Source organism: Scatophagus argus, chromosome 11, assembly GCF_020382885.2.
Source record: "Scatophagus argus isolate fScaArg1 chromosome 11, fScaArg1.pri, whole genome shotgun sequence".
Lineage (NCBI taxonomy): Eukaryota > Metazoa > Chordata > Actinopteri > Scatophagidae > Scatophagus > Scatophagus argus.
The window spans coordinates 12,734,770-12,761,256 of NC_058503.1; the positions used below are offsets into that span (position 1 = coordinate 12,734,770).

At 41.4% G+C, this 26,487-nt stretch overlaps 2 protein-coding genes across 3 annotated transcripts in view; one reads left to right on the forward strand and one right to left on the reverse strand.

The window, feature by feature from the left end:
• Positions 1-6,976, reverse strand: part of xirp2b (xin actin binding repeat containing 2b) — a 35,015-nt gene extending 28,039 nt beyond the window's left edge. For both annotated transcript variants that reach the window (XM_046403884.1, XM_046403882.1), the window contains exons 1-2: positions 6,847-6,976; positions 3,217-3,509 (exon numbers count right to left, since the gene is read on the reverse strand). The gene's annotated coding sequence lies outside the window, so the exon portion shown is untranslated. The remainder of the gene's footprint in view (positions 1-3,216; positions 3,510-6,846) is intronic.
• A 129-nt stretch (positions 6,977-7,105) lies between these two features.
• csrnp3 (cysteine-serine-rich nuclear protein 3) lies at positions 7,106-25,317 on the forward strand. Its single transcript, XM_046403885.1, is given in 11 exon segments — positions 7,106-7,243; positions 8,164-8,207; positions 20,643-20,811; positions 23,204-23,463; positions 23,652-23,948; positions 24,152-25,048; positions 25,051-25,102; positions 25,105-25,140; positions 25,143-25,200; positions 25,202-25,223; positions 25,225-25,317. Coding segments are annotated over 9 exon segments (1,878 nt in total). The 5' UTR covers positions 7,106-7,243; positions 8,164-8,207; positions 20,643-20,648.
• Positions 25,318-26,487: the final 1,170 nt, after the last annotated feature.

Here is a 26,487-nt window from a genome sequence, read left to right on the forward strand (position 1 = left end):
CCTGTCATAATTTAATACTTTTCAATAGAGAATGAGCATGCCTCAGTTCGAGCATTTAAATCTGAGTCTTAGTTTAATACTATATTAAAGTAAACTAAGGTTTTTGTGAAGGTTAATTGGGGAATATGCCTGTAATTCATACTAGTCAGGAAAATTACAATATTATGTGCATAAAACAAAACATTCAAAAAGACCCAAATCCAAACTCAAGTCAGCTGCAGTCACTAATCTGGGGAGCAACAGTATTAAATTATTAGTCATCTGAGACTATGTGCACTTCATTAAACTATGGTAAACTTGAAGTATAGGGTTGAATTTAATAAAAGCATTACATCTGACACGTAACACTTTGGCTCCCTTTAATGAATAAGGCGGTCATGAGACTTTCTAATTGGTATAAGTGAGCAACACAGACATAACAGCATAAAGGTGGAGTAGATGTACCCAGCAGACTGTGGAAAAGAAAACCTTTCGTCCTGCTCTGCAGCTGTTGAGGCGAAGTGAAAGATACGCACAAGACAGATTTTTCTCCCTACATCAATTACCAGACCGCTCATATTTGGGTGATTTATGTTAACTGAAACTGTTTACTAAACACAAGTGCCCATTATGCAAACTGTACCATGCTTAATTAATCTTTGTTGCACCGAGAGAGCGTTGCCGTGCAAGCATATTAAATCATAAGTCACATCAGTTTTAACTAAAGTAGAGACACATCACCAGGATGGCATGGAGTCACAATGAATCAGGTTTAGTCACGTTGTTTTCCAACAAACAACATGCTAATCTGGTTTCAGTGCGTCATTGTGGTATACGGGAGGATCAATAATTTGTAGAAACAGAAAATCAAGGATAAACAGGCAGTTTTAATGATCCATTAATTTAAGTATAATTCACCCTGCTGTAGAAGAATGTCAGAGAGCCAAGAAAACATCCTTCTCAAACAATGGCAGAGTCTCCTTGTGATTTCTATGTAACTACAAGCCATCTTGTGGTAAAATACAGTTACTACAACATTAGTTTGGTGTCCACGGCAGGCAACGAAATACAAGGGATTCAGTAATTTCCACTGACATTTTAATCAAGGTTTGGGTCTTTTTCCTGCATGTTTTGCGCTGAAGGCACAGAGACAACTGCCCCACAAGGGTATAACAAGAAACAGACAGGATTTCTCTGTCTTCTTGGCAGTTTTGTCTATTAACCCTAAACACTAAATATAAACACCCTTTAATTAATGCTGATCACACAACACAACACATTAAAGTTCTAAGCTAAAAATGTTTCCAACCGCAGGGCTGGAAATTTGTGCATATATCAGCTATAATATCTCCTACAGTAGAGTCTGTATGCAAATGAGCATAAAGCCTGCCAACTTGCTGAAACAATAATTCACTGCTTCTAAGCCCCACACAGTGTAACACTCATCCAATACTTCTGGTTTGGTTATTTGTGTAAAGAAATACTGGCTGTTTACTGTGAGATAGTCTGAGAGATCTGAAAAATATCAATCCAGGAGGTTGATATATCACATGTCTAATCATGAAGCACACACATACTGGTTTCTTTCCAACTGCATGAGGATTTACTATTGTGCACACACCCATTTGTTACAGTTGTCATGGAGACCCTGTCATTCAAATTCATCAGCGGTTCTGCACTGGGATCAGTCTATGCTGGACTGGAATATGAATCTGTTGGACTGATTATGCTCATTGTTCATCTCACAGTGTAAAAATTAGTGAGAACAATAGCATCCAATCAGAAGTTTGCTGCTTATCATACCTCATGAAATTGTGCTAGCAGTGGCACATTCATCAAACTCTTTGGCAGGGATTCTGCTTCAGTGTAAAACTTCCCCGACATTAATCATCAAACTCTGGTGAATAAAGAAACCTCACAAAAAACACAGGTTACGCCTGGTAACTTTGCCAACTAGCACAGGCCATTTGCTACACTTTTCTTTATTTAGACATAATCATGAAAGCAGCATTGATTGATTTTGGCCACTTGAGAGCAGAAAAAAAAACATTTAACACTGCATTGACATATTATCACCTTTAAAGTTTATATGGTGAACATGTTAGCGAACCATATCCTGTTTATACATCCAACAGACAGCTAGGAAACATCAGTCTTAAATGCAGTAGTACTCCTGGCCTTTAGCTCTTTAGCTGCTAAATGCCCCTCCACTATGTTCACCAGCTACATGCTAACTGTGCCTGTCTGCAGTCTGATGCTTTTGAAATAAATAAAAACAGCTGCTGACTTCAGCTGAAAACATGGGTTGCTGAAAGTGGTGAGAGCAAACTGTGGGCCTTAAAAAAGCTGAGCTGGGGAAGACTACAGAGACGGGTAGAAGTTCAAGCCCTTTCGCATTACACAGAGTCATTAAATCAATTGTTAACACAAAAATAGTAATTAATGTAGTTTTAAAAGGAGGATGAACCATTTATTTTATAGCAGGTGTTTGTTTGGAGGAAATTTATAGACAAACTGCACATAATACTGAGTAGTCCAACAAATGATTAAGCAAACCATTTATCAGTATCCATGGTGATGGATGTCTCCTACTAATGGCTGAGAGTGGTGAGTGACTCCTACAGTATATCTGTTTATTTATACCCTCCCATTAATGTGGAGTGGGCTCCACAGCTGTGAGAGAGGCTTCATACAGAGTGACTCTCTGCAGTGAAGAGCTAGTGAGGATCGATCTGTTCAGAAGAATAAAAACATGGCAGGTAATTGTTCATGGAGAAATTGCAGTGTGTCTTACTGTAACAGTTTAAAGGCGTTCTGTGTTGCCTTGTAGCTGATTCTTTTATGCTGAATAACCATATTGTTGTCTTTTTCCTCGCCACCACTCGCTAAAATACCATCTGGACTGCGTACTTTGTAATGGCCACAGGTGGACTTTTCTGATGTTGTCACAGTGTAGGACTGCATACTGTAACAAAGCATCGTCTGTCATAGGTTAACCATTTCTCTCGCCAGTATACCTTACTTGTAATAGATGGTTTTGTTGATGGCTGAGCCAAAAAAAAACTCCCACCAATTTATCACTGTCACTATTAATTTGACACAATCATCACTGATAAAGCACATGGTATTCGTTATGTTTTACTGCTTTGGCTGCGGGTGGTAATTATTACACATCACTCATCATTTGACGCCATTAGCAGCTTCACTGCAAACCTCAAACAGAACAGTCGTACTTACATTTGGTGACAGTGAAGTGGATGATTTTCCCTCCAAGCCACCTTCCAGTACTGAGATGTCTTTAATCCAGATGTGTTTGAAGTCCTTCTTTGGACGAATTCATCGATAAGCAGGCCAGCAGGGGAGAGACAGGAGAGCAGTTGCTACTCACTCCGATCCATCTCGTGATTGAATTTCCATTGGGGTGCAACTGTATCACCACGTACTGTGACTACGGGAGGGAGTGGATACGGGTCACCACATTCGACAGGGTTCCACTTTCTTTGCAGCCTGAGGGGCCTCAGTCAGCAGGTCTGCAGAGGAAGAAAAGTGACAGGATGTGCACAAAAGCTTTCTTAAGCCTCCTAAAGAGAGACACGCTTAGTGACTGTGGTCCTCGGTACGGCACAGGCCTTTCACACACACACACAACACCCCAACAAACACACACATGTTCTCATAAACACCGAATGAGACAATGTAGAAACAATCTCCCTGGCCTATCAGAAAGAAGCCTTTTATTTCCTTAAAATGGATGAAAATGGTTCCTGTGGCTGCTGGGGGGAAAAAAAATAAAATAAAAAATAAGGAAAATAATAAAGATCTGTCCACTGCAGTGTGTTGAATGAAAGACATCGGATAACCACAGATAACCTGAGAGGAATGCATAATTCAGAAAGGCCAGAGAGGAGTATCACATACAGCCTGGTCCTTCATGCATTCACAGCCATCAGGTTACACTGATAGGAGACCACAACAGAGTGCTTTCCTGCACAGTAAACCTGGACTTTTCAGTAACACATAAAGAGGAAAGCAGTGAGTAACATTTTTTTCCTGAAACTGACCTCAAGTGAAGGACATTTTCATTAATATTTTCTCTTTTTTTCTCATTAGCACTAATGAGGATACCAAAACAGAGTCACACTCAAATTAAATAGCATTTGGGAATATAAAAGCATTAAAATACATCTGTATCTTGTAACGTCACAACAGTTGGTGAACTGCACAAAGCTCAGAACACAATTTACTGGCAGTGTTTACTTATTTATTTTGTCCTGCAAAGCAATAAAGGCTAATATTTCAGAAATAATTGTGCCGTTTTGGTGCAGCTCTGCTAAGACTTTGTAAGTATGGTATCCCTCTGAGCACAGTCTATTCTCTAAATCCTCTTTGATTATTAATTATAATTAGAGCAGTGCTTTAATTTGACATGAGAAGCGAACAGTAGACCAGAAGAAAGAAAGAAGGAACAGGAAATCTCATGCACTGATTCAATGCTCAGTATTCAGCACAGCAATGCTCCCAAACTAACTGATTCATATGTGTATTAACTAGACTTTTAGCTCAAATCACAACCTGATATTTGATGTTTGCTTGCAAACACACCAGTAACTTCCATTACTTCATCACTTCCACGTCATCAAATAGCATCAAACCCAAAACACTGGGATTTAGGGTGTATTTTTCCAGAAGGGTTGATGTCCAGACATGTCTCAAACACAGAAAAATAATGAGAAAATGCAGGCAGAGGGAGATATTAATGCTGTGTTGTGGTGCTACCTTGTTATCTGTTATCACCTGAAGGTGGCGCTAACTTCCTTTGGGCCCCTCAGCAGAGTGAATACAGTTTTTGGATTTTTCAGCAGCTTTTATTTTCATTTCATTCTGATTCATTTTGTTGTCACTTCAGTTTAGTTTCAGTTCATTGCCAGAGTGTGTTTGCTCGTTTCAGTTTCATATTCATGGTATACACATGTTTTAGAGTTTTTAAAATTATTAATATGAGAGATATTTTATTGATATTTTATTTTAGTTAGCTTTAGAAGTACATGGCATTGTTTCAGCAGTTTTTTTTTTCTGGAATTTTTATTTTTATTTCAGTTAAGTAAAACTTTCACACCTAGTTGTCATTTTTATCTTAGTATTATTTAACTATAATACCCAGGGAGCTGCTGGAGCGCGGATGTGTGTTTACCTCCTAATAAAACAGCCATCCTTGCTTGTTCCTCTTGTTTTTTTCACACAAGATATATTTTTGCCACAACATTTTGTGACACACAATAAATTTTGATGGATGCTTGCGGTTGCAACACATTGCCTTACATAATTTTTATGTTACTACAGTACTGCAAGTGCTGCCTTGCCTTTTCTTGCTCTCTACAGGGAAAAGAAGCTGTCATAGAAGAACCTCCACCTTGTTAAACATTTAATGTACTCCTTAAAATTAGTAATGTAAACAGCGTGTCTCTGTTTCAACATCACATGATCACTCTGCTTCAGGCAGCCGGATCTTTGCATGACTGACACAGTTTACTCTCTCTGTTTATGTTGTCCTGTGTCTTGGCTAAAATCGCTTTGAGGTATAATGACATAAAGGTTTTTTCATAAAGCTGTCTAACATCTAATACTGCTCTTTGTGAGAAGCACAGGAACCCCCCCCCCCCCCCCCCCATGCCTGTTTGACCACATCTGTCTAAAATTATTCAGACATCTGTGGACATGTGACATCTAAGTGGATGTGATAACAAGGCATTATATTGCACTTGTGAAGCAGCTGATTTGGTTGCACTGAGAAGCTTCGCTTATGAAAAGAAGTGACGGTATGTCTTTTTTCACGGCAGACATTTGGACATGTCACAGCAGGAAAAGCACAGGTGAAAATAATCAATTGCATGACGGCTGAATTTCATTTAGCTGTTTCAGATTCTGAGTCATTGGCACTCTGCATGCCTGCTCACTGTCACACTGTCATCGTTTAGTGGGAAATAAAAAAGAACCTTCATTAATCGTAAGAGGAGCAAAAGTCAAAAGTCGGCCGTGAAAAAGGTCCTATGAAGCATTTATGACAAACAGCACAAATATGTGCCGCTTCACTTAAATGATAAGGAACACAAGCATAAGTTCCCCACGTCAAACTTAGCTATGCCCACCCAAAGATTGGTCTCTGTTTGGAAATGAACCTGAAAAGAGAGTTTTGATTAGGGGCCTGCTGAACATCTGTAGTTCAGCACTATGGCCACAAGATGGCGGTGCGATTCACAGGTTTCTGTTAGCTCTACCCAGAGATATCCCATATTGATGCCTTGATGTTGAGAAAACAGACATAAAAACAAAGCTTTCCTGTTAAACTCTGCTCTAACCTAACAGGGACCCTTTACATTTGGCTGCTGTAACAGAAAACCCAGCAGGGCCTAATTAAATCTGATGTAATACGGCTGTTTGCCAAGGCAGCTGTTTGCTTTTTATAAGCCTCTGAACTTCATCACTCTCAGTACCATGTGAGGCTCTGTCAGAAAACCAAAAACTATTAAAGAGACCACAGTAATACAATGCGTATCAAGAGGACTGTTAGACAAATGTTGCAGCAGTGGTACAAAGTTTATAAAATAACTTATAACCCAGTGGAGACAGCAGTAACACAACACGGGAGAAGGCGGGCCCGTGTAGAAGTCAAAATCAGCTGTAGTTTCTTGTTTTAGTCTAGAATGAAGCAACAAATCCAGCATGTGGCACACTTTTAGACACCCTTTCAACCGAAATGACTGAGAATATCCATAAACAAACGACCAGTCGTATTATTTAAAACACACTGCTGCCTGTTCAACGCTATAACTCCTTAAAAAGATGTTTTAAAGTCCTAATGAAGCCCACCTTGGCTGGCGGCAATCATGAGCACACGGTGCGATTTGCAGCCCGCAGAGTGACAGGCAGGCGGGCGGGCAGCGCTCTGCGGCTCATTCCAGCTCTAAGAAACCACGATTGGACAGAGTAAGTCACGTTGTCCGTGGAGCTGTCAGTCTGATGCTGCACCATTGTTCCCCGAGCAGCCGGAAGGAGAGCTTGTTAAAGGCACTGTTATATGCGACAAATTGTGCCGGTGAGTCCAGCGCTGTTTGGGAATCCGGTACCGGTTTGTCTTCACTGGTCTCACACAGCCGTGGAGGATTTCCGCAGAGGGAAAGCGTGACATGGTTCAGAGAGAGGATTGAGAGAAATCCATTGAGAAGGGGCGTCATTGACGGGCTGGGTGATAGTAACGAAATGAATGGTGAGTATGACCACTCTTAATGTGATAGGCCTGGTATTTAAAAAAAAAGAAAAAATAAATGAGAACGGTGATTAGATGGGAAAACGCAGGCTTGTGATCTTTATTTCTGACGTCTTTTCTCTGTTGCATAAATTATGTTGTTGTTGTTAGGACCCATCCCTGAATGGTCCATTTGTCAAACTCCGTCAGGGCATCACACCCCAGTAGTCACTCTACTTAGGGTATCTGCTGCAACTAGATGGTCATTCATATTTGAGAGTTAAACTCATACTTATAGACTATGTTTTCTTTGTTCCTCCTACACCTTTCTATTGCACAAAAAAAATAATAATAATAAAAAAAAAAATCACCAAGTAGACCCTAAGGGCCTAAGGGCTCCTGCATGTTAGAGCTCCAGAGCTCTTTGTGTATTATTATGGATGTTGCACATGTGTGCCATACAGGGGCTGCTGTACCAGGAGCCAGCTGACTGGTACATGGCCAACTGGCTGAGGGGCTCTCATGTACGGTGCAGGGAGAAGCAAGTGTGGTTCCCTGCAGAGCCTTCTGCAGAACAGGCAGAGGAGGCAGAGAGTCTGTTCCCCTCCTGCCTCCCCCGGGGATGCCCCCCCCAGCTATAAAAAGAAAGAGTGGCTCACAAAGAGATTTAGATAAAGCTCTGTCAGTCATCCATACATCAGTGCTGAAATGGCAAAGTTTCCCTGACAAAAACCTGTGTACTGCTGCCATGGTAACATGTGCATTGCAAAATAAAGGCTTTGTATTTTTTCATGGCATCTTTTGTTAGCTGGAAAACGGGATAAAACATCATTTAAAGCCACCTTATATATGATCTGATGTAAGTTTAGATATGATATAATTGATATTGCATTGGCTGCAGAGGAAACATAATTCATGTTTCTCCTCTCCTTTCTTCACAGAACAGATGCTAGTCGCTGCAGTATAATATACATTTTTGCTAAAGGTAAGACCACCTCTCCCTCATGTCTTCTGAAATATCATGCTGGCAGTCTTCACAACACATTATTAACATGCTGAATTCACGCTTGTGAGATAGACGGTTCAAAGCTCGCACAACTGTTGCTACGCTGCCACAAAAGACGCTCTGATAACAAGATATGATGTGATCTTGATGCAGACAACAGTGTTTAGTCAAAACAGACAGCTGCGCTATTCTCACTGGATTATACCAGAGCGATGCCTCTGATATCAAAATGATGAAAAGGGGACATATTCTGTGCGGAGTATGTTGTCTTATATGCTTCATATTTATTTTCTTCTGTAAATCAACCAACAGTGCCAATGAAATGAGGAAATCACGGGCCTTGACACATTTCCAAGGCATTTTCAAAGACTTTTTTTTTTTTTTAAACCTATGAACCCATGTAGCTAGTTACCTTAAAGTAATCCCAAAAAAAAATGCAGTAATATCCTTGCGTGAGCTGTCTGTTTTTACACATTAAGCTTGATTATTGTCACCATCGTTATCCTTCCCTGCCTCCTTTACCCTCCCTCTGCCAGCCTCTTTTGTCGCACAGAAAAGGCCGCACCAACAGTCCATCGTTATGTGCTAAAGCATGCACTCGAACATGCAACAGTGCGCACGCGATCACACGACCATTTTCATCTTTGTGACTGAGATCTGAAAGGTGAGAGTGGGGAGGGGTGGGTGATGTGTGTGTCTTTGGGGAGTGGGGCCTCTCTTCCAGTGACTGTGTGTTTTTCCACCTCAGTCCATCTGTCTCCTCAGTCTATCAGCACCCAGTCCTCAGAGGAGCACAATTTAATTAGTACATGTGGCACCGTGGTAAAGGACGCTGAAAAATTAAGTAGATGTATTTACTTGTGAAAAACAGTATCGTTAAATTGGCTTATTTGAATAAGTGATTCAGCCATGCTGATATTACATACTGTAGCACAGATGGCTAAAGCTTTATAACAGTGACTGCGGTCCATTAAAGATTCACAGGGAAGGTGTTATGGCTTAACAGCACCAAGGCGAGTCTCTCTGCAGGAGTCAAACATTATTATCATTATTTTTTATACACTAAACTGTATCCCATCATACAGAGAATATGATTCAGTATAGACCACTTTATATTTTTCCCTTTGAGAAAGTCATTCAGATATAAAGACAATTACTCATACATATAGAAATAATTCTGAGCAGACTTTATTAATCACTCCTCCTTTTACCCCAGTAATCGCTGTCAACTGCATTTTCTCTAGTTTTGAATAAAATGTGACATGTTTCAATTAATTGGGACAAGATGACAAGCTAACAGGCAGGTTAAGGCCGCGACACTGAGAGCAGACATTATTCTCGGAGACTATACGGACTGTCACTCTGATCGCTTGAAATGTTCTGTGTGATATACACAACTTGTGCTCTTGCCAAACAGCCACCAGTGCTCTCTGCACTCACATTCTCCATCTATCGTCACTGTACATGTTTCATTTATCGTTCCTCTTCCCAAATGTGGAGTTAAAAATTGCGAGCAATCGATGAAGTATGCAGTAGGTTTGTAGCGCAAACTAATATCAACCTTTTAGATTACAGAGCAGCTTTGTGAGTCTCAGCAGGGTTCATGGTTCCAATTTAGAGGCTTTTGATGTGACTCTTTTTGTGTCTTTGGCTCCTTCCTGGCTGAGCTCTGGGCTTTCACGGTTCAGGATTGTGCTCTCTTGAGATGTTGCCATGACACCTATTTGGAATCTTTTGTCTGTTGCCAGCTAATTAAGTGCTGAGGAAAAAAAAAGACATATTTTTCGGCCTTAATGACTTTTATTTGTCAGTGCATGGTATTCCACTACATAAGCGCTTTATACAGCAGGCTTTACTGGCTTAGTTGGAAAAACTTGGTATCACGCACTTCTGTGCACCAGTCCAAGATTTAGACTTTAGATTTCCATTTAGATTTTAGATCTCAGTGAGAATCTAATCCCTGATGGTGGGTTGTTTTTGGTAAAATTCTTAACAATATCTAAGGATTTATTAACTTTTGATCGTTGCTTGTTTAATCTTTAAGTTTTTAATATTTTTCGGGGTGTGAGACCAAATTAAAAAAAGGGGGGGGGGTTGTCTTTAACAGCTGCAACAAAAGATTTGCCAAATTTTTGTTGCGTGTGTTGACACAGTTTAGCATGATTGGACATGAAAGTGTCCAAAACCTAATGCGCTTTGCACAGTGGAGATAAGTAGGTAGATTTTGATTTTTAGTCTCTCTAGCATGTCTGGTTATTTAATCTATGAATCTAATATTTACCTTTGCATTTAATGTGTAGACAATGAAGAAAAAAGCCTATCGCTAAGTCAACACAATTGTAAAAATAAAAAAGTTAAAACTCAAAAATAAATACAATCTGTTAATTCTAACAGCTTTTTAGTGTTTTGAAGTGTATAATTTGAATTACTGTTACCAAAGGTAATACCTCCATCACATTTTACAGAGTAAAGCAGAACCATACTAACCTGTTATGAATGTTTCCATGATTTATAGATGAAAATTAACATAATATGACCTATTTCACACTCTTACAACCTCACAGACTGCCACATATATAACACATGTTACAACTTTACAATCTTAGTTAATTAGTTAATCCTGCTTCAACAGGGTTGGTTTAACCGACAACACGCTGAACCCTTAAGGACATTTCCATGCTGGTTAACGACTTAATAAACGCACTTATTCTTCTCAGAAACTATTTTGTGTCACTTTGTTTTTTTCTATCACTCTAATACGCCATACTTTAATCACATGCAGGGCTGGCCTACTTCCCAAATTTTCTCAGATAAGTGCATGAATGTTTTGCATATGAAAAAATGATTCAAGATCTCGACATGATACTGGCTATATATAAATGATAAGGCTTGTCTGCAGAATATGAACCCCACATCCCACAGCTTTCCCAGCCTGTGTGAGAGATGAAAGCAGCTCTGTCTCTATGAAATGCTTTGGCAGCTCTGTTTCTGCCAGCAAACCAGCTTTTGCGAACTTTCAGGTGGCATGGGAAAATATAGTCATAAATAAAATATAGAGCCATGAATAATTTAGGGGTGCATTGTGATTGACATGAGGGTGAGAGCACCTGATTATGCCTCCGCACTGTGTGACTTGAATTACAGCAAATCAAAACATTAGTCTGAACGTGGAACTCGCTCGTTCGCACGTGTCTGCTACGACATATTTTGATCAGCGCTTGTACCAACAAAGACTTTGGAGGTGCTGGATGGTGTGCCTTCTCAGAGATTTACGCTTCGATTTAAGCATGTAGCTCTATTTAATTAAAACACTGTTTTAATGCTGTTTGGTGTGAAAGGATTAAAAAAATCCACACAGCATCATGTCAGGAGTTCACAAAACAAGAATATTCTCATTCAAATCATTTTCCCCAATACAGTTATACACTACTAACACAGGCAGTTATTTCCAAGGCCTTAATATGACTGTAAAATCAAATGGAGGCACCTACACATTGTAGTATTAGAGTAGCAGCCACCCTTTGCTCCAGACGGATGTGGTTAATAAGGAGCCATGCTTCCTCTATTGTTCTATGAAGAGGAAGAACAGATCAATGATTTCCAGCACTCGGCTGTACTGTAGATGCAGGAGGGAGGCTGCAGCAGGCATCACCAGGCTGCACCTCCTCCGTGTGCTGAGTGCTGAGCAGTGGGCTGCACTCCCCCCGCTCCCAACACACACACACACACACACACACACACACACACACACCCTCTTTCATGTGTGTGGAGCAGATCTGTCTGCAGCCTCAGGCAAGTGCAAGTTAACAAATGTACAGAGCGCATGTGAAGTCTCATTTGCATAAATCTGTAGATGTTGCTACATTTTCCTAAATGGATTCCTTTGTGTTTAATTGTTGAATGTTTTTCTTTTTTCCTTGTGCATGTGGAATTCATTCCATGTGTGAAGATGACTGAATTTGACAATTTATGTTATTTATATGCGTAATTTCTCCATCAGGTCTTCGTTGCAGTTGTAGTTTTCTTGCTGCTCCGTACTTCACATCAATAATGACAGGCCAGCTGACAGATAAAAGATTTTTAGATAAAACATACTATAGCTTCATTGCAGTATTTCCACAAGGTGTGGTTCCACATGTTTTCCGCAGACAGGATGCAAATCACAGTTTATTGTGTTATTCCTGAACATGATGGTAGCACATACAGAGTAAGGCTGATGCCCTCCACCCCCCGAAAACACATTCCGCCATGGCCTTGTGTGTTTGTGTTCTCTCAGTGGCAGGGATCCTCCACTGACATCATCTGTAGCTGTATAATCATCCAGGCCACAGCCTCTCCTCAGGGGAGTCCAGCTGAGACCAAGCCTCTTTCTCCATATCTATCTATTTATCTCTCTCCCTCTCGCTCTCTCTCTTGCTGCCTGGCATTTTCTCCCTCGTTCAAGGTTGCTGTGTATGGCTGAGTGTGACACCAGTGATGGATGAGTTTTAACACAACCTCAGACTGGCTGCGTGGCCTGGGATCTTTTGTGGTTTCAGGGGTTTGCGTTTGCTTTGTGATCCCATCCATTGGTTCCGCTGGAATGCACCCGCAGTCACTCGGATGGGGTCCACTGCAATGAAAAAAATTATAGATTTCTCACAATTAAAAAAAAGAAAAGAATTTTAAGAAAAGATCTGCCAAGCCATCTGGGCTGTATAAATGTGTGCTTCATCACTGTGGAAACACTAGTAGTCTGTGAGGCGACCAGCCATATTGAATGGCATCGGCATTTGGCAGACGCAGATACAGAACAAGGAAGCAAATTTGCAATCTATATCAATCTAGACCCACCCAACATCACCTGTTCTCCAACACATACACATTTGGCAGTCATTCAAAGAGTCTGATGATCCTCCTTGAGGAACTGCGTTACCTAAAAAAGATATTTATATGCAAATAATAAGTCTACACATATGTAGCGAACTAATTAGTGACTTATGTACACCCACCTGCAACATTTCGTACTGCAGGATGTTCATATATTGAGAGGATATCATGAGAACCATGGGACTCCACTGAACCAAAAAAATGAACCTAAAGAGGCTCAAAGTCTGATATACTCAAAAAATGACTCAATGCAGGTCTAACCATGACCAAGATCTCCAAACTTAATCAAACGCATTCTGTTTTGTTTTTGTTGGTTCTTTATATTGCTGGAACCACAGATTTTACTGCAGTGGGTGTGCAGTTAATTGAACATGGATCTGGGTAGCTGCTTTAGTCAGACATTATAACTACACTGCCAACCAGTCAATCGATCTGGCGTTTCATGATTGAAGAAGAAATCTAGTAAACAGCTGTTTCCTCTTACATGCTAACATTTGTGGATCTCTTGCCCAGTGGATGATTTACAGGCGCCATCTCTGGTATGAATTTTGAAGGACTCTCAGATGTCTGTACTGCCACATAAGCAAACTGATCTATACATTATAGATCTATCTATAGATCGATCACAGAATTTCTGTCTACTTACTGTTGTACCATGGGTAGTCCATGTAACATTCATGCTTTTGGAAATACACAATGGGTGCTCTGTAAATCTTATTTTCAATGACAGGCATCATGATGTGTATGCTGCAGCCTCATATTAGAGCTGCAGTATGCAGCTGATGGAGAGCAGATGGAGAGGCCTGGCTTTGGACTTGAACATATAGGTTGAAGAGTCTGCTTTCTGGTCTGCATGATATTTGAACCTACTGTGAGATAGCTGCATTGGGGGTGGAGATGGATAATGGCTTTGATGAAGGTGATAAGCAGGGTGGGTGCAGTGATTCATCCTTGTTTCACTCAGGCTCTGATTCATGACCACTGCTGCTAAACAACTGCTAAAATGAAACCAGACAGCGCAGAGTCAAATGTTTTGGTGAGATCAGTGAAGGCTCCATGTAATGACTGCTTTTTCACTTTTAAATCAACTCTTTCAGAAGGTCCTGCGTCACAAATGCAATTAACCCTGGAAATATCTTTTGCAGGAAACTTTCTGATTGGACAGGTTTTGTGTCAGCGCTCTTAAATGATTCTTCTCCGACTTCCAATCAAACAGGGTAAATCAACCTGTATTTCATGCTCTTCAAAAAGCTATTGAGTACTTGTTGCGAAAAATAACAAGCCTTCCTGTGTTTGTTTTCAACAATACGACTGTTTGGAGATGTCATTAAAAGCATTTTTTAGAATTTTGCTTTCATCTATTACAGTGAGAGTTGAGCAGGTCTTTTGCATATGACCTCGATTACAGTATGGGTACACAAAAGATTAATTCTAATTCCTTGTCTTTGTTTATTTTTGCCAGCTGTCTTCAATTTCCCCCACTGAAATAGAGAGCCTCTTGAAAGTCAGAGCAAATATAGGTCATCATCACTGGTGCAGTGGCGTAACAAATGCCATCTCTCCAGCTTACGTTTTGCATTTTCAGTGCAATAGGGCGGCATGTATGTGTGAGACTCATGAGTGAATCATTGAAGGAATGCAGATGAGGTCATCTAATAACACTTTTCAATAAAGGTTGTGGGAGAAGGGATCAGAAGAACAAACAGGGTTCAAAAATGAATATATTGTATTTGTATTATCCTAAGACACTCTCCTGGTTATTTTTTTTTTTTTAGGAATTTTAATTTTCTTTTTCATTTTTATTAAAAAGAAATTGTCATTTGAAAAGAAAAGGGCTGCAGGGGAGAGTTTGGTCAGGTTGCTTTTGCTTGTGTTTTAAGTTAACAGATAAAAAGGTGGAAAATGTAGACATTTGTGCCATCCAGACTTGTGCAGTTCTTTATTTTTCATTCCCTGTGTGGATGTTTTTCAGATAAATCTAAGCAGAAAACTTTTGTAACAGAATTATTCCACCATTCTTGCATATTTAACAGCTTACTCATGAGTTGATATTGATTTGTCATAATTATTAAACCTGCTGGGTTGGAGGTATTCAGTATTACTTAGTACAGCAGACAGATTTTAGTCTCAATACTTAATTTAGAAGCTAAAAGCCTGAAGAAATTTTGGATCTATTAAAGTGGTTAATTCATTTAAGTTCATATTAAGTATAAAATTGGTTATAGGAAACAGTTTAAGAGACAGTTAGACTTAGGCCAACACATTTCCATTACACATATTTGAATACACATGTTACTAAAGTTAAGACTGATAATAGCTTTGCTTTACACTCTTGACAGTCAGCAGAACTAAACCTTTAGCAATAATTTAAATTGCAGAGTCCTTTAGTGGAGAGAGAGTGAGACACAAACATGTCGACTGTGACATGAATAACAGGTCTGTCATTTAGAAATTAAGAGTATGATGATGAGCATATCAGCCTTTACACCAGTCTGGTCAGCACTGTGTAAGAGATACATGCGGAGAAACATTTTCTTCCTAACGTACTGAGCAGGTGTTCCTGTCTATTCGCATGCATCTTTTTCCTGCTGCTGTTGTGTCCGTATGCTTGTCCGTTCTGTTTCTGATTCAGCCATATACCAACTGTAACGTTTGAGTCTGTCGGCAGGCAGTCAGTACACTTCCACTTCCACTGGCTTCCTGTGAGCAAACCCCATGTCACTGTTAGAAGGGATATAAACCCTCAGATGACATACTATTCCAAGTACTACTACTCTGACTACATTTGCACAGTACAGGGTAACCTCTTACTGTTGCTAAAGCTATGACTCAGATGATCTTTGAAAATATCAAATGAGATCAAATGTACTTGCTGCTTGCTAACGTGTCTTAGACTGTGGCTGGATGATGTTACGTAGTGCACGAGAGAGAGAGTAAGAGGGAGAGTACGAGCAGTGTTACAACAACAGGGACGGGATGGGAGTGCAGCGCTGGCAAGGCGAGGTTCAGTGAGGACACTAATGAGGATGCAGAACACTGCAGGATCGAATGGCAGTTATTTTCAGTTATTTTCAGCTCCAGCCAAAAAAAAAAACACCCAAAAAACCAACATAAATCATTGCACATGACATTGTCAATAAACACTGGCTGTAACAGACGTTGTATAAACTACAGTTAACTGATCTACAATTTAAAGTACATTAACTCAAGAGCTATGATAAGGTAATGTGAGGTTTTGACTGAATGGTGAGCAACAGTGTCACTAACTACAGTATACTATTCTGATACAAGGCACAGAAGTGCAAGAATTTTAGTATATGATTCAAAATTTAAAACTAACTCTTGGTCATGGTTAGACCTCAAACTAAATAATAAACCCGACATTTTTATTTTCCTTATTAAACAGGATCAAGTTTTTCTCTTTTACTGAAATAAAATTGACTGAATTTCATCTCATGGTAAAAGTCCTGATCGTAGCGGCTGTAAATCACAACAGTACAGTATTTCCTGTCAGCACATCACTGGGAAGCGCTGCACCCAGATTCGGGTGCCCAGGTTTGCCTGAGCTCTGAAAACCTCCTCCTCCCAGCAGTTTGAATCTCCACAGTTTGTGATGTTAACACTAATGCTCTCTTGACGCGCCAAGCTGTACCTCATGAATGAGCTACAGTTAGCAGTAGTTAAAAGTTAGTCTCGTGATACGCTGCCTCCTATGTGTTTGGAGTGTGAATTCGACAGGTGGCCGGTTATAACATATTGTGCCTTTAAAGTTATTCTGAGGACATGTGGGACAACGTATGTTGACATCCAGTCCAGCTGAAGGCAGTAATGATACAGTGGCTCTGACTGCACAGGCTGAGGCCCCACTAACTCTTCTGCAGAGCTTCCTGGCATAGGAAGTGTTGTGTGGACCACATTCACTACAGTGCTGACAAATCTCATTTCCTGTAGATGAAGTCGTATATGTTATTTTCTTGTCAGTCTCTTCCAGGTATTTGATTCTTATGCTAATTGATTCCACTTTACAGGTGGATAATTGCTAGTTTTGCCAACATTTCTACATAAACAAAGTGTTATGTTCTGTCATTCAATTTGAGTTCTACTTGATTTCTTGTCTTAATAAGTCATTCTAGATTTTATTTTGTAGTGCTATTCTCTCCTCGTGGACCCTTTATGTTGTTCTTGGCATCACATATTTCCGTTTTTCCTTTTCTTTGCCCCTCTCTATCCTCTCCACCTCCCTGCTCCCCTTCTTGCTCCACCCCTTCCTCATTCTCCCCCTCCTCTTTACTATTCCCTCTGAATCCCCTCCTCTCGGCATCTCTGTTATACCCCCAGCCCCTTTTCCCACTGCCCTACATCTCCCACCACCACCCCTTATTCATTTCTCCCACATTCTGTCCCCCCCATACCTCTGCCTCCTCCTCCCCCCTCCTCGTCCCCCCCTCCCTTCCCCTTCCCCAGCTCATGTTGGTAAAAATATCTGCAGACAGCAGGAGCAGAGGCACGCCTGACTCTCTCTCTCTCTCACAGACATCCCACCCATGTGATCTCACTGCCTCTGCTCTGCTACACTCTGCTCCAGTCAGGCTCTTGCCATTCAGCCGGCTGCAGCTAATGAGGCTTTGTGTGGCCAAAGAGAGAGAAAAAGAGAAGGAGAAAGAGAGAGAGAGAGAGAGAGAGAGAGAGAGAGAGAGAGGGTGGGTAATACAGTGACAGACAGGGAGCTGAAGTGAGGAAGACTATTGTCTTGCAGCAATAAAGCATATGGCACCGACAGTGCAGTAAGAGCTGGAAAATTGCAAGTCTCTCTCACACTCCTGCACCCGTTTTTCTTCTGGTGCCCGTGGAGCTCAGGGGTCGCTGCAAGTCCGTGGACTGAAACATAATGGGAACCTCATCATTTCAATCATCATGTTTCACCTTTTTTTGAATCGCCACATTTATGATTGTGTGGCTGTGCTGCTGTGAGAAGAGGTGAAAGGAGTCAGAGATCTTGCCAGTGGATACAGGTCAGTTGTTCCTATGAGGGCCGGCACACACAGGGAAGTGGAGTCTGGTCATTGTAGGACTAATGTGTCATGACTTGCTCCAGATGCCATAGGCCTGTTGACATCACTCGGGATGACTGTTTTGAGCCTTGTGTTGTCACATCAATTCACTGTGATTGTGGGAACCCTGTAAATGACGAGGACGAAAATAATTGTGTTTAGAATGCAAGTGTGCCACAGGGTCACAAGCGCTGTTGATTAAGGACAAGAGTTGGTTTCCACAGTTGATGTGTGTGCACAGGGAGACAACCACAGGGAGGGGCTTTCCAAGCTGGCTTGTGCTGCATTATTTTCTCTGGGATTTTCTCCCTTGTACCATAGTGTATGCTGCCCAGCCGTGATTAGTGGTAAGGCAACAGTGGAGACAAAGAAAGAGCTATTGGAGAGGAGCAACAATCTCTGGTTCTTATTTAGCCACGATGTACGAGGTTCACCCCAGATTACCCACAGCTCTGTGGTTTACTACGTCATGCTCAGCCATTGTCAAGATTTTTAACTTTTTATGCTGTCATTATGCAAATCAGTAATGCGTTAATCTGAGAGAGGGACTGTGATAAAGGTATAAGCATCCTGTGCTTAGATATTAACTTAATTTGCTCTAACACTGACGCTTTACATACAGTATGTAACACTGAAACACTGTCATATGAGAAAGCACTAGTTCGGGGAGTACATTAGAATCTCCATGGAAACCATTTTTGGCATCAAAGCCTAGTGCAGCATCAGCTGAGGGCTAAGCATACAAATAGGTTTTCAACAATGGTATCTAATTAGGACCCTTGCTAGGAAATGGACTAAAATTGCACAGGTCATTTCTGGTGGAAATTTCCACTGCTGTTGGCCAACACATGAAGTGGATTGTGAAATAAATATGCCTTTGCTGTATGCATTAGCAGCTTGTGTTTATCAACCGTTTGGATCTCAAAAGACTGATTTCATATATTTTAGAATTAGTCTATTAGTTAATATCATTATATCGTCCTCATCATTCAGAAGAGAAAATAGATTGCTGATTTCTTGCCAGCTTGCTGAGTTACTGGTTTTGCACAGTCTAAAATAACCCTTGCTCAGGATACAGCTTCCTGCAGATTTCACTTCCAAATTAATATCAGGTCTTCCTGAAAAGAAATCTTTTCACTCTCTCCTCCACTCTCACCCAGATGGAGGATGCCTCACATTCCTCAGTTGTAGGTAGAGATGTTGACTCTGGAGCTTCTCCAAATGCTGGTGGTGCCATGTCACCTCACTGAACAAGCACAGCCTCCTGGGAACAATGACCCTCTTGCTGGCAGCGCTAGTCCTCTCTGGGTTGCACCTCTTTCTCTCAGGCGGCATGTCTCTCAGGCAGCATTTGCATCTGTAATGACTCGATAGCAGAGCCCAGATGAAACACTGTGGCTGTCTGTGAATGGAACTCCCCCACAAGCTGCTCTGGCAGATAGACAGAGCGGGACTGGGTGAAGATACATGCTGTCTTTACTGATTTCCAGTTTCCAAGAAAGAAAGCAGCGAGCAAAAAAGCTGCCAGTCATACCAACCCTTGCTGTGCTACAGCAGCACTGTTGTGTTATTGGGTTTATTTTGAAATGTGACATTCGCGTTCGAGCTGCATTCCAAGTCCTGCAGTATTACAATCCATTACACTTTGAAGAATACTGGCAGGATGTTATTGAAAGGGAAGAAAGCTGTAATCAAAATAATATATTGTTTGACAGTTACAATGCCGTAGTTATTAGAGCCAGTTCCAATGTGATGTTGATTAGTTATAGTGTAGCTGATGAGCTTGTTCTTGTTTATTTGTCTAATTGCATCATCAGTCAGAGGGAGTTAATGGCCTCTCTCAATTGACATTGAAGTGGTCTGTAACACTTCTGGTACAACAGCCTCTGTAGTGCTGTAACCACAAACATTTAGCTGCACCGACCCACTTATAACCGAAAGGTCTGTAGCAGCAATAAAATCTATTGGTCCAATTTTACTGTGATATTTACAGTTTTTATGATGCATGATTATTGACTGTAGCAGATTATAAGGCACATTATAGCCCATGATGTGAAAGATTTTTTGTCAGCTCTGCAGTGACTGGAGCTGCGTCTAAATAGATAGATAGATAGATAGATAGATAGATAGATAGTATGTAATTTTACCCTGACCGATAGCAGTGCAAGTAGCTCCAGTCTCTTTTCCCTCTAGCCTCTCAATCAAAGACAGTGGAATGAACTTCCTGTAAGGCAGGCGTAGCATGTAATTAGCAGCTTTCTCCTTCCATCTCAGCTCCTTTGTGCCAAGGTGATCAATCGCCCAGGGAACGCCTGGGAGCTGGGATAGTGGCAGGAGATTGTATGTGCATGTGAAACCAGGAGGTGGTGGTGGTGCTGGTTGGGGGGGGGGGGGGGGGGGGGGTCTCATTGCTAATTGAGTGTATTGAGGATTATGAAGGCTCTAAACTGGATATTAAATAATGTGTGGCCCCTCTGCTGTCTTTCGGTTTCAGGTGCAGATGCGGCGGGCCATGAGCGGAATACTGAAGAGGAAATTTGAGGAGGTGGAAGCCTCCTCCTCCCCGTGCTCTTCCTTGCGGGAGTCTGATGATGAGGTCTCCTGCAGTGAGAGTGGGGATAGCAGTGACAGTGTCAACCCCTCCGCCTCAGGCCCTTTCACCCGTGAGTGCATGTGCCTCTCTCATCCATTGTGCTCAGTGTGGCTAACATGGTCTATTGACAGCAAAATTAATATTATCATTTCATTGCAAGGAAAACACAAGCTAAAGGGATTTTTAATCAAGATGGGAACAATGGTCGGAGACGGCCTGATTTTGTAGCTCACAGTCAATTGAAGGTGCAAGGCAAAGAAAACAGATCTGCACGTCTGTTGTTAAAGGCGTGTAATATGAATTTACAGTTCTAACTTTGCTAAAGAGAGAAGAGAGGAGGAAAGGAATGATGCTGAGAGTCTTGTGCTGTAAAGGGGAAGGACACACAGGAAATCTCCCTCCTTATGAGGAGCATCAGTGTACAGGCTGATCCAAAGGAATTAACTGATGCAACATTGTTGGTATTGTACATGTAAATATACAATTTTCTAAGAATGCTAAATTGTTATTTCCCTGCTGATATAAATCATGTTTCAGATGAAATAGGCCTTTTTTGAGGAGGGGCAGTAGGATAGTTTTTTTTGTATAAACAAAGAGACATGAAAAAATGGACGCTCAAAATTAGACATGAGGTACAGTGGGCTGCAACTTTACTATTTGCTGAAATGCAGATTATTTTCTTGATTACTCAATTGATCATTCATCATCTTTCACAATTTCCCCAAGCCGGGAGCAAGGTCTTCAGATGTCTTGTTTTGACCAACAGTCCAAAAAAACAAAAAAACAAAAAAACAAAAAAAAAAGTAACACGAGTTTACAGCAATTCAAAACAGCAAAATCTACACATTTAAAGATTATATATATTAACAGGATAGATGTGCATTCACTAAAAATGGAGCAGCGGCCTGCAGATGTGCAAATCCAATTTTGGTTTACCAAGATAAGCTCACAGCTAAGAACAGTTTTAGAGGTTCCACAGTTCCATGCACCTCAGCATGAACTGACTTTGTATAAAAGAATGCAGTCTGAAACGAAGATAAACCAGCCAGGAAAGACGCGTCTCCTGTGGGTTCAAAAGGACACTGAAGTCATCTCTAATAAATAACACAGTGCATGTGTGAATCTTAATGTCTGTGAGATGAGACAGAATGTGAGTGAAATAGATAATACAGTTGTAGCATATTAAGACTTCTGGGGGATTATGAAAGCATCCAGATACTCGGTGCCAAAAAAAATCTTAATAATGCAATTCTTAAAGAACAAAAGAGAGGAGTCGTGTTTGGACAGCACGTGTGCACAATTTGACCACTTTTTTTTTTAATTAAAAGCCAAGTCGACAGTAAATGTTTTGATGATAGTTTTTATCTGTATGAATGACACACAGATGGGTGACAGTCATCCCCCCCACTCCTTACTGAGACATAAGTAGGGTGCTGCATCCCTAAAGGCTGAGCTTGGTCTCCGTGTCAGCTGCAGCTGCTGGTAACTAACAGCAACAAGGGAGCTGTGCAATATGAACACTTCCCTCCTGTGAAGTGACATGTGAACGTACAGCGATTTAGTGCCTTGGCGGACAGATGAAACAGTTACGGTCCTGAGTGATTTTATATCCTGTGCTGTTCTGTTCGGGGGTTTTTTGGTGGTGGGGTGGGAGTCAGGTCTGAAATTTAAAGGAACATTTGCTGATAATAGCTTGCAGAACTGTGAAAAATACCTGTGAGATATTGTGTGTGTGGGTTTTTTGGGGGTTTTTGTTGTTTTTTTTTTACATTCTTTAATATACACACTCTCAAAAGACCTGATTACACAGACCTTAACATCTGGTGGCTGTTTGTTACCTAAAACAAGCTGATAGCTGTTTGCATTTCGTAATTAAGCCCGTCTCTGCTCCGTACTCTCAGTCTGACAGCTCTACATCTGTAATGAAATGCATTGTCCTTCCTGCGTGGGGTGGAGCGCTATAGGAACCAGATGGTTTCTATTTGTCTGATATGGGGTGAACGCTGGGAACACTGCTTCTGTGAACCAACACTCTTCATCTCTGGGCCAGGCAGGAGATTATTTATGCTCCACCGTTGCCCTGCTCTCTGCCCCTCCCTCTTGTAGAGCTCTCCTTAAAAAGACACACTGAGGATTCGCATGCCGAATGGAAGCACAGAGGTGCGATGAAATCCTACAAAGCTGTCCTAAGATATATAGAAGCTCACTGTAAAGCTGGCAAGAAAGAATTTCATGTCATATATCAGGCGTGAAGGGACAAAACTCTCTGAAAGCCTATGTCCCACATTTTGCCGTAAAAATGCCACTTATCTTAACAGGCTCTTTACATGGCTACAAAGCAATTCTTCTCCAACATGAAAGAACATGTAATTGATCGACTCGGCTGTAAGTGTTCTTGATGCAGTGATTTTGCCATGTTAGCAAATGGTGGTACATGCGATGATTCCCATTTTCCCTTGCAGCTGGCTCAATATTGAAGAGAGAGAAACGTCTGCGGACGCGGAGGGTGCATTTTGACAATGTGACGGTGTACTACTTCAGCCGACGGCAGGGCTTCACCAGTGTGCCCAGCCAGGGAGGCAGCACGCTGGGCATGTCCAACAGGCACAGCTGGATCAGGCAGTATTCCCTGGGTGAATTTGCCCTGGAGCAGGAGAGGATCCACAGAGACATGCTTAGAGATCACCTTAAAGAAGAGAAACTTAACTCCATCAAACTCAAGGTAAATGCTTTCATTAAAGGATTTTATAAGAATCTTCCAACAGATATCACTATCAAATATGTGAAGAATTTGGTCTGAAAGATTCTTTGTTGAAGCAGCATTTTGCCCTTTGCCCAATGCCCACTTTGTCCATTATGTTCCCTCACTAACACAAATACATCTTGGATGTGATTCCTTCTTGTTTTCAGCTGACTAAGAATGGCACAGTAGAGTCTGAAGAGGCTAACACGCTCACGGCAGAGGACATCTCTGACGATGACATCGATCTTGACAACACAGAGGTAGACGAGTACTTCTTCCTGCAGCCTCTTACCACTAAAAAGCGTCGGGCACTGCTGCGCTCCTCCGGGGTAAAGAAGATTGACGTGGAAGAGAAACATGAACTGCGAGCTATCCGGATGTCCAGAGAGGACTGCGGCTGTGATTGCAGAGTGTTCTGCGACCCAGAGACCTGTGCCTGCAGCATTGCAGGGATCAAGTGCCAGGTAAATCCCATGGCGTGCATAGCTTTCAGTTTTATCCTTGCACATGTAAACAGAAAAACATAACGTACATTTAAAGAGAAGGTGCGAGGATCAATGACTGATAGAGTTTTTAAAGAAAGCACTTCTTCTTGTCATGATCACATTACACAGGTCAGCTGTTTGAAATAAAATGAATGGCACAGTAAATGTTGTGTTTACCTTAGGTGGACCGTATGTCATTTCCGTGTGGCTGCACAAAAGAGGGCTGCAGCAACTCAAGTGGAAGAGTGGAGTTTAATCCCATCCGTGTTCGGACCCATTTCTTGCACACCATCATGAAGCTTGAGCTGGAGAAGAGTCGTGAGCAGCAGCAGGTGTCCCCAACCAACGGTTACCGTGGTGAAACTAATAACCTGGGAAGCGGAAATCCTCTTGTTCAGTCCCAGCACAGGTTGGAGTACTCTCTGACTGACGCTGTTCCACAGACGGCCAGCATGCACCTGCAGGCTGCCGACGAGATGGAGGAGCCACTCGATGAGGAAGATGAGGAAGAAGACGAAGAAGATGAAGAAGAGGAGGAGGAGGAAGAGGAGAATGAAGATGAGGAGGAGGATGAGGGGGATAGTAGCAGCGTTTGCAGTGGACTGTCTGACTCCAGCACCCAGAGCTTAGCTAACAGCGACTCGGAGGATGAGGAGGAGGAGGAGGAGGAGGAGGATGAAGAGGATGAAGAGAAGTCTGAGAACTTTCAGGAAGACATGGAAACTCCATCAGTGTCTCACACTGAGGTGGTCCCCTTGTCCTCTGTGCTGTGTTACAGCGATGGCTCTGTGGCGCATGATAACCACATGAACGGAAACACTTATTTAATGAACTCTTCTTCAGTTGAGTACTATCAGCTGGGGAGCTCTAGTGCCATCTCTAATGGCCAAACCAGCCAACCCAGTAAACCTTACGGGGAGGCTTTAGTATTCCAAGATCCGGCCAGCACGACCAACGGTAGCGTGGCTCAAGGACCTTTCAATGTGTCTGCCGAACAGTACACAGACTACTCGAATCCGCCCGAGGAACAGTACGCAGCTAATCACCATTTCACTCTGACCAATGGTGCTCCCGCCACCCTCCTTTGTCCTGCTACACACCTGATCAGGAGAAGAAGCTGTTGTCCAAAGCAGCGTTGTGGAGCAGCCTGAAAACCAGAACCAGACACAGTTTCAAACTTCCTGAACAATAACAATCAGGGTTCCTACAGCGGCCACACCTCATGTATGACCTGAACAGCCACAGCAAGAGTCCCAGCGTTAATGGACATTCTGACCTGACCTTACTAGCAAGCAACACTAAGAACCACTCCTTTATCAGACCATTGCCCGAGGTCACAGCCATTTAGTGGGCCTCACCCTTTGAAGTGTTCTTTCATTATTACGTCCTTAACTCGAGCTTGACCGAGTGGCATTTTAAGGGAACATAATCATGGCCTTTTTGCATTATCAGACCTTAAATTTCAAAGCAGTTAGCAGCACCATAGTAGTTTTTGTCTGTAACCATAAAGCCATAGGTTCAAGACGATTCGCTCCCGAAGGTTTCTCCACCACAGCTTGTGCTTCACTGCAACACGGAAACAAAAACACTTAAAACATCGGTTATGTCATGCTGTGCAATGTATCTTGTAATTTCAGATGTAAAAGTTCTAGTTTTATAAGCAGATGCTGTACTGTAGATGGAACTTTTCTATGTCTACTGTATGTGTCAAATGTGCAAAAAGGTTTATTGTCAGTTTATTTATTGTTTCTGAATTACGTGGTATACTTATATATTGTAAATGTTTTGATACGCATAATAATACGCATGCTGTTTTTGCGAATCTCAGTAATGTTTAGGAAAACAATTGCCATTGTTTTATATAAAAATGTGTTGTATACATAATGTACATTTCTCTTCTTCTTTTTGTCACTATTAATATGCTTTTCTGGGGGTTTTTGAAAAGCATGAAAAAGCCTGACTTATTATTTGTATGTTTGGAAAAACAGTATCAACAGCATAAAATGTCAATCAATTCTCTCAGCCTTTTGCACTTACGTGTGGGGGTCCAGTGGCATGCAGCTGGGTTGTAACTCATAAATACTTGAAAGGTGGAAAAATATGGCCCCTCGCTTGCTTTCTTCTCCGCTGTTCACTCTTAGAGCAACATGATATGCAGGAGTCGCTACAAATCAAGATTTATTCTTTGAAGCATTTCACTAATACAGGGATATTAATAAAGTAGCACTTTTCTGACATATGTCCAAGTGAAGCATGAAGTATGAGAAGAACAGATCACTGTCTTTATCATTAAATTAGTGAAATAGACTTAATTTGAAAACCCATCAGTAGCTAGTCTTCATCAAAGTTCTGGAGACAAAATATTGACCCAAACTAATGTGTCAGTATTTAAAAAATTACTGGCTTTCTGTTTCTGAATGCTGTATAAGCTACATTCCACTGTCTAATAAGTGAGATGTTTATTTATGTGGACCCAAGAATGATGTCAGCTTGTTCTGTTGAACTGTTAAGTGCAATA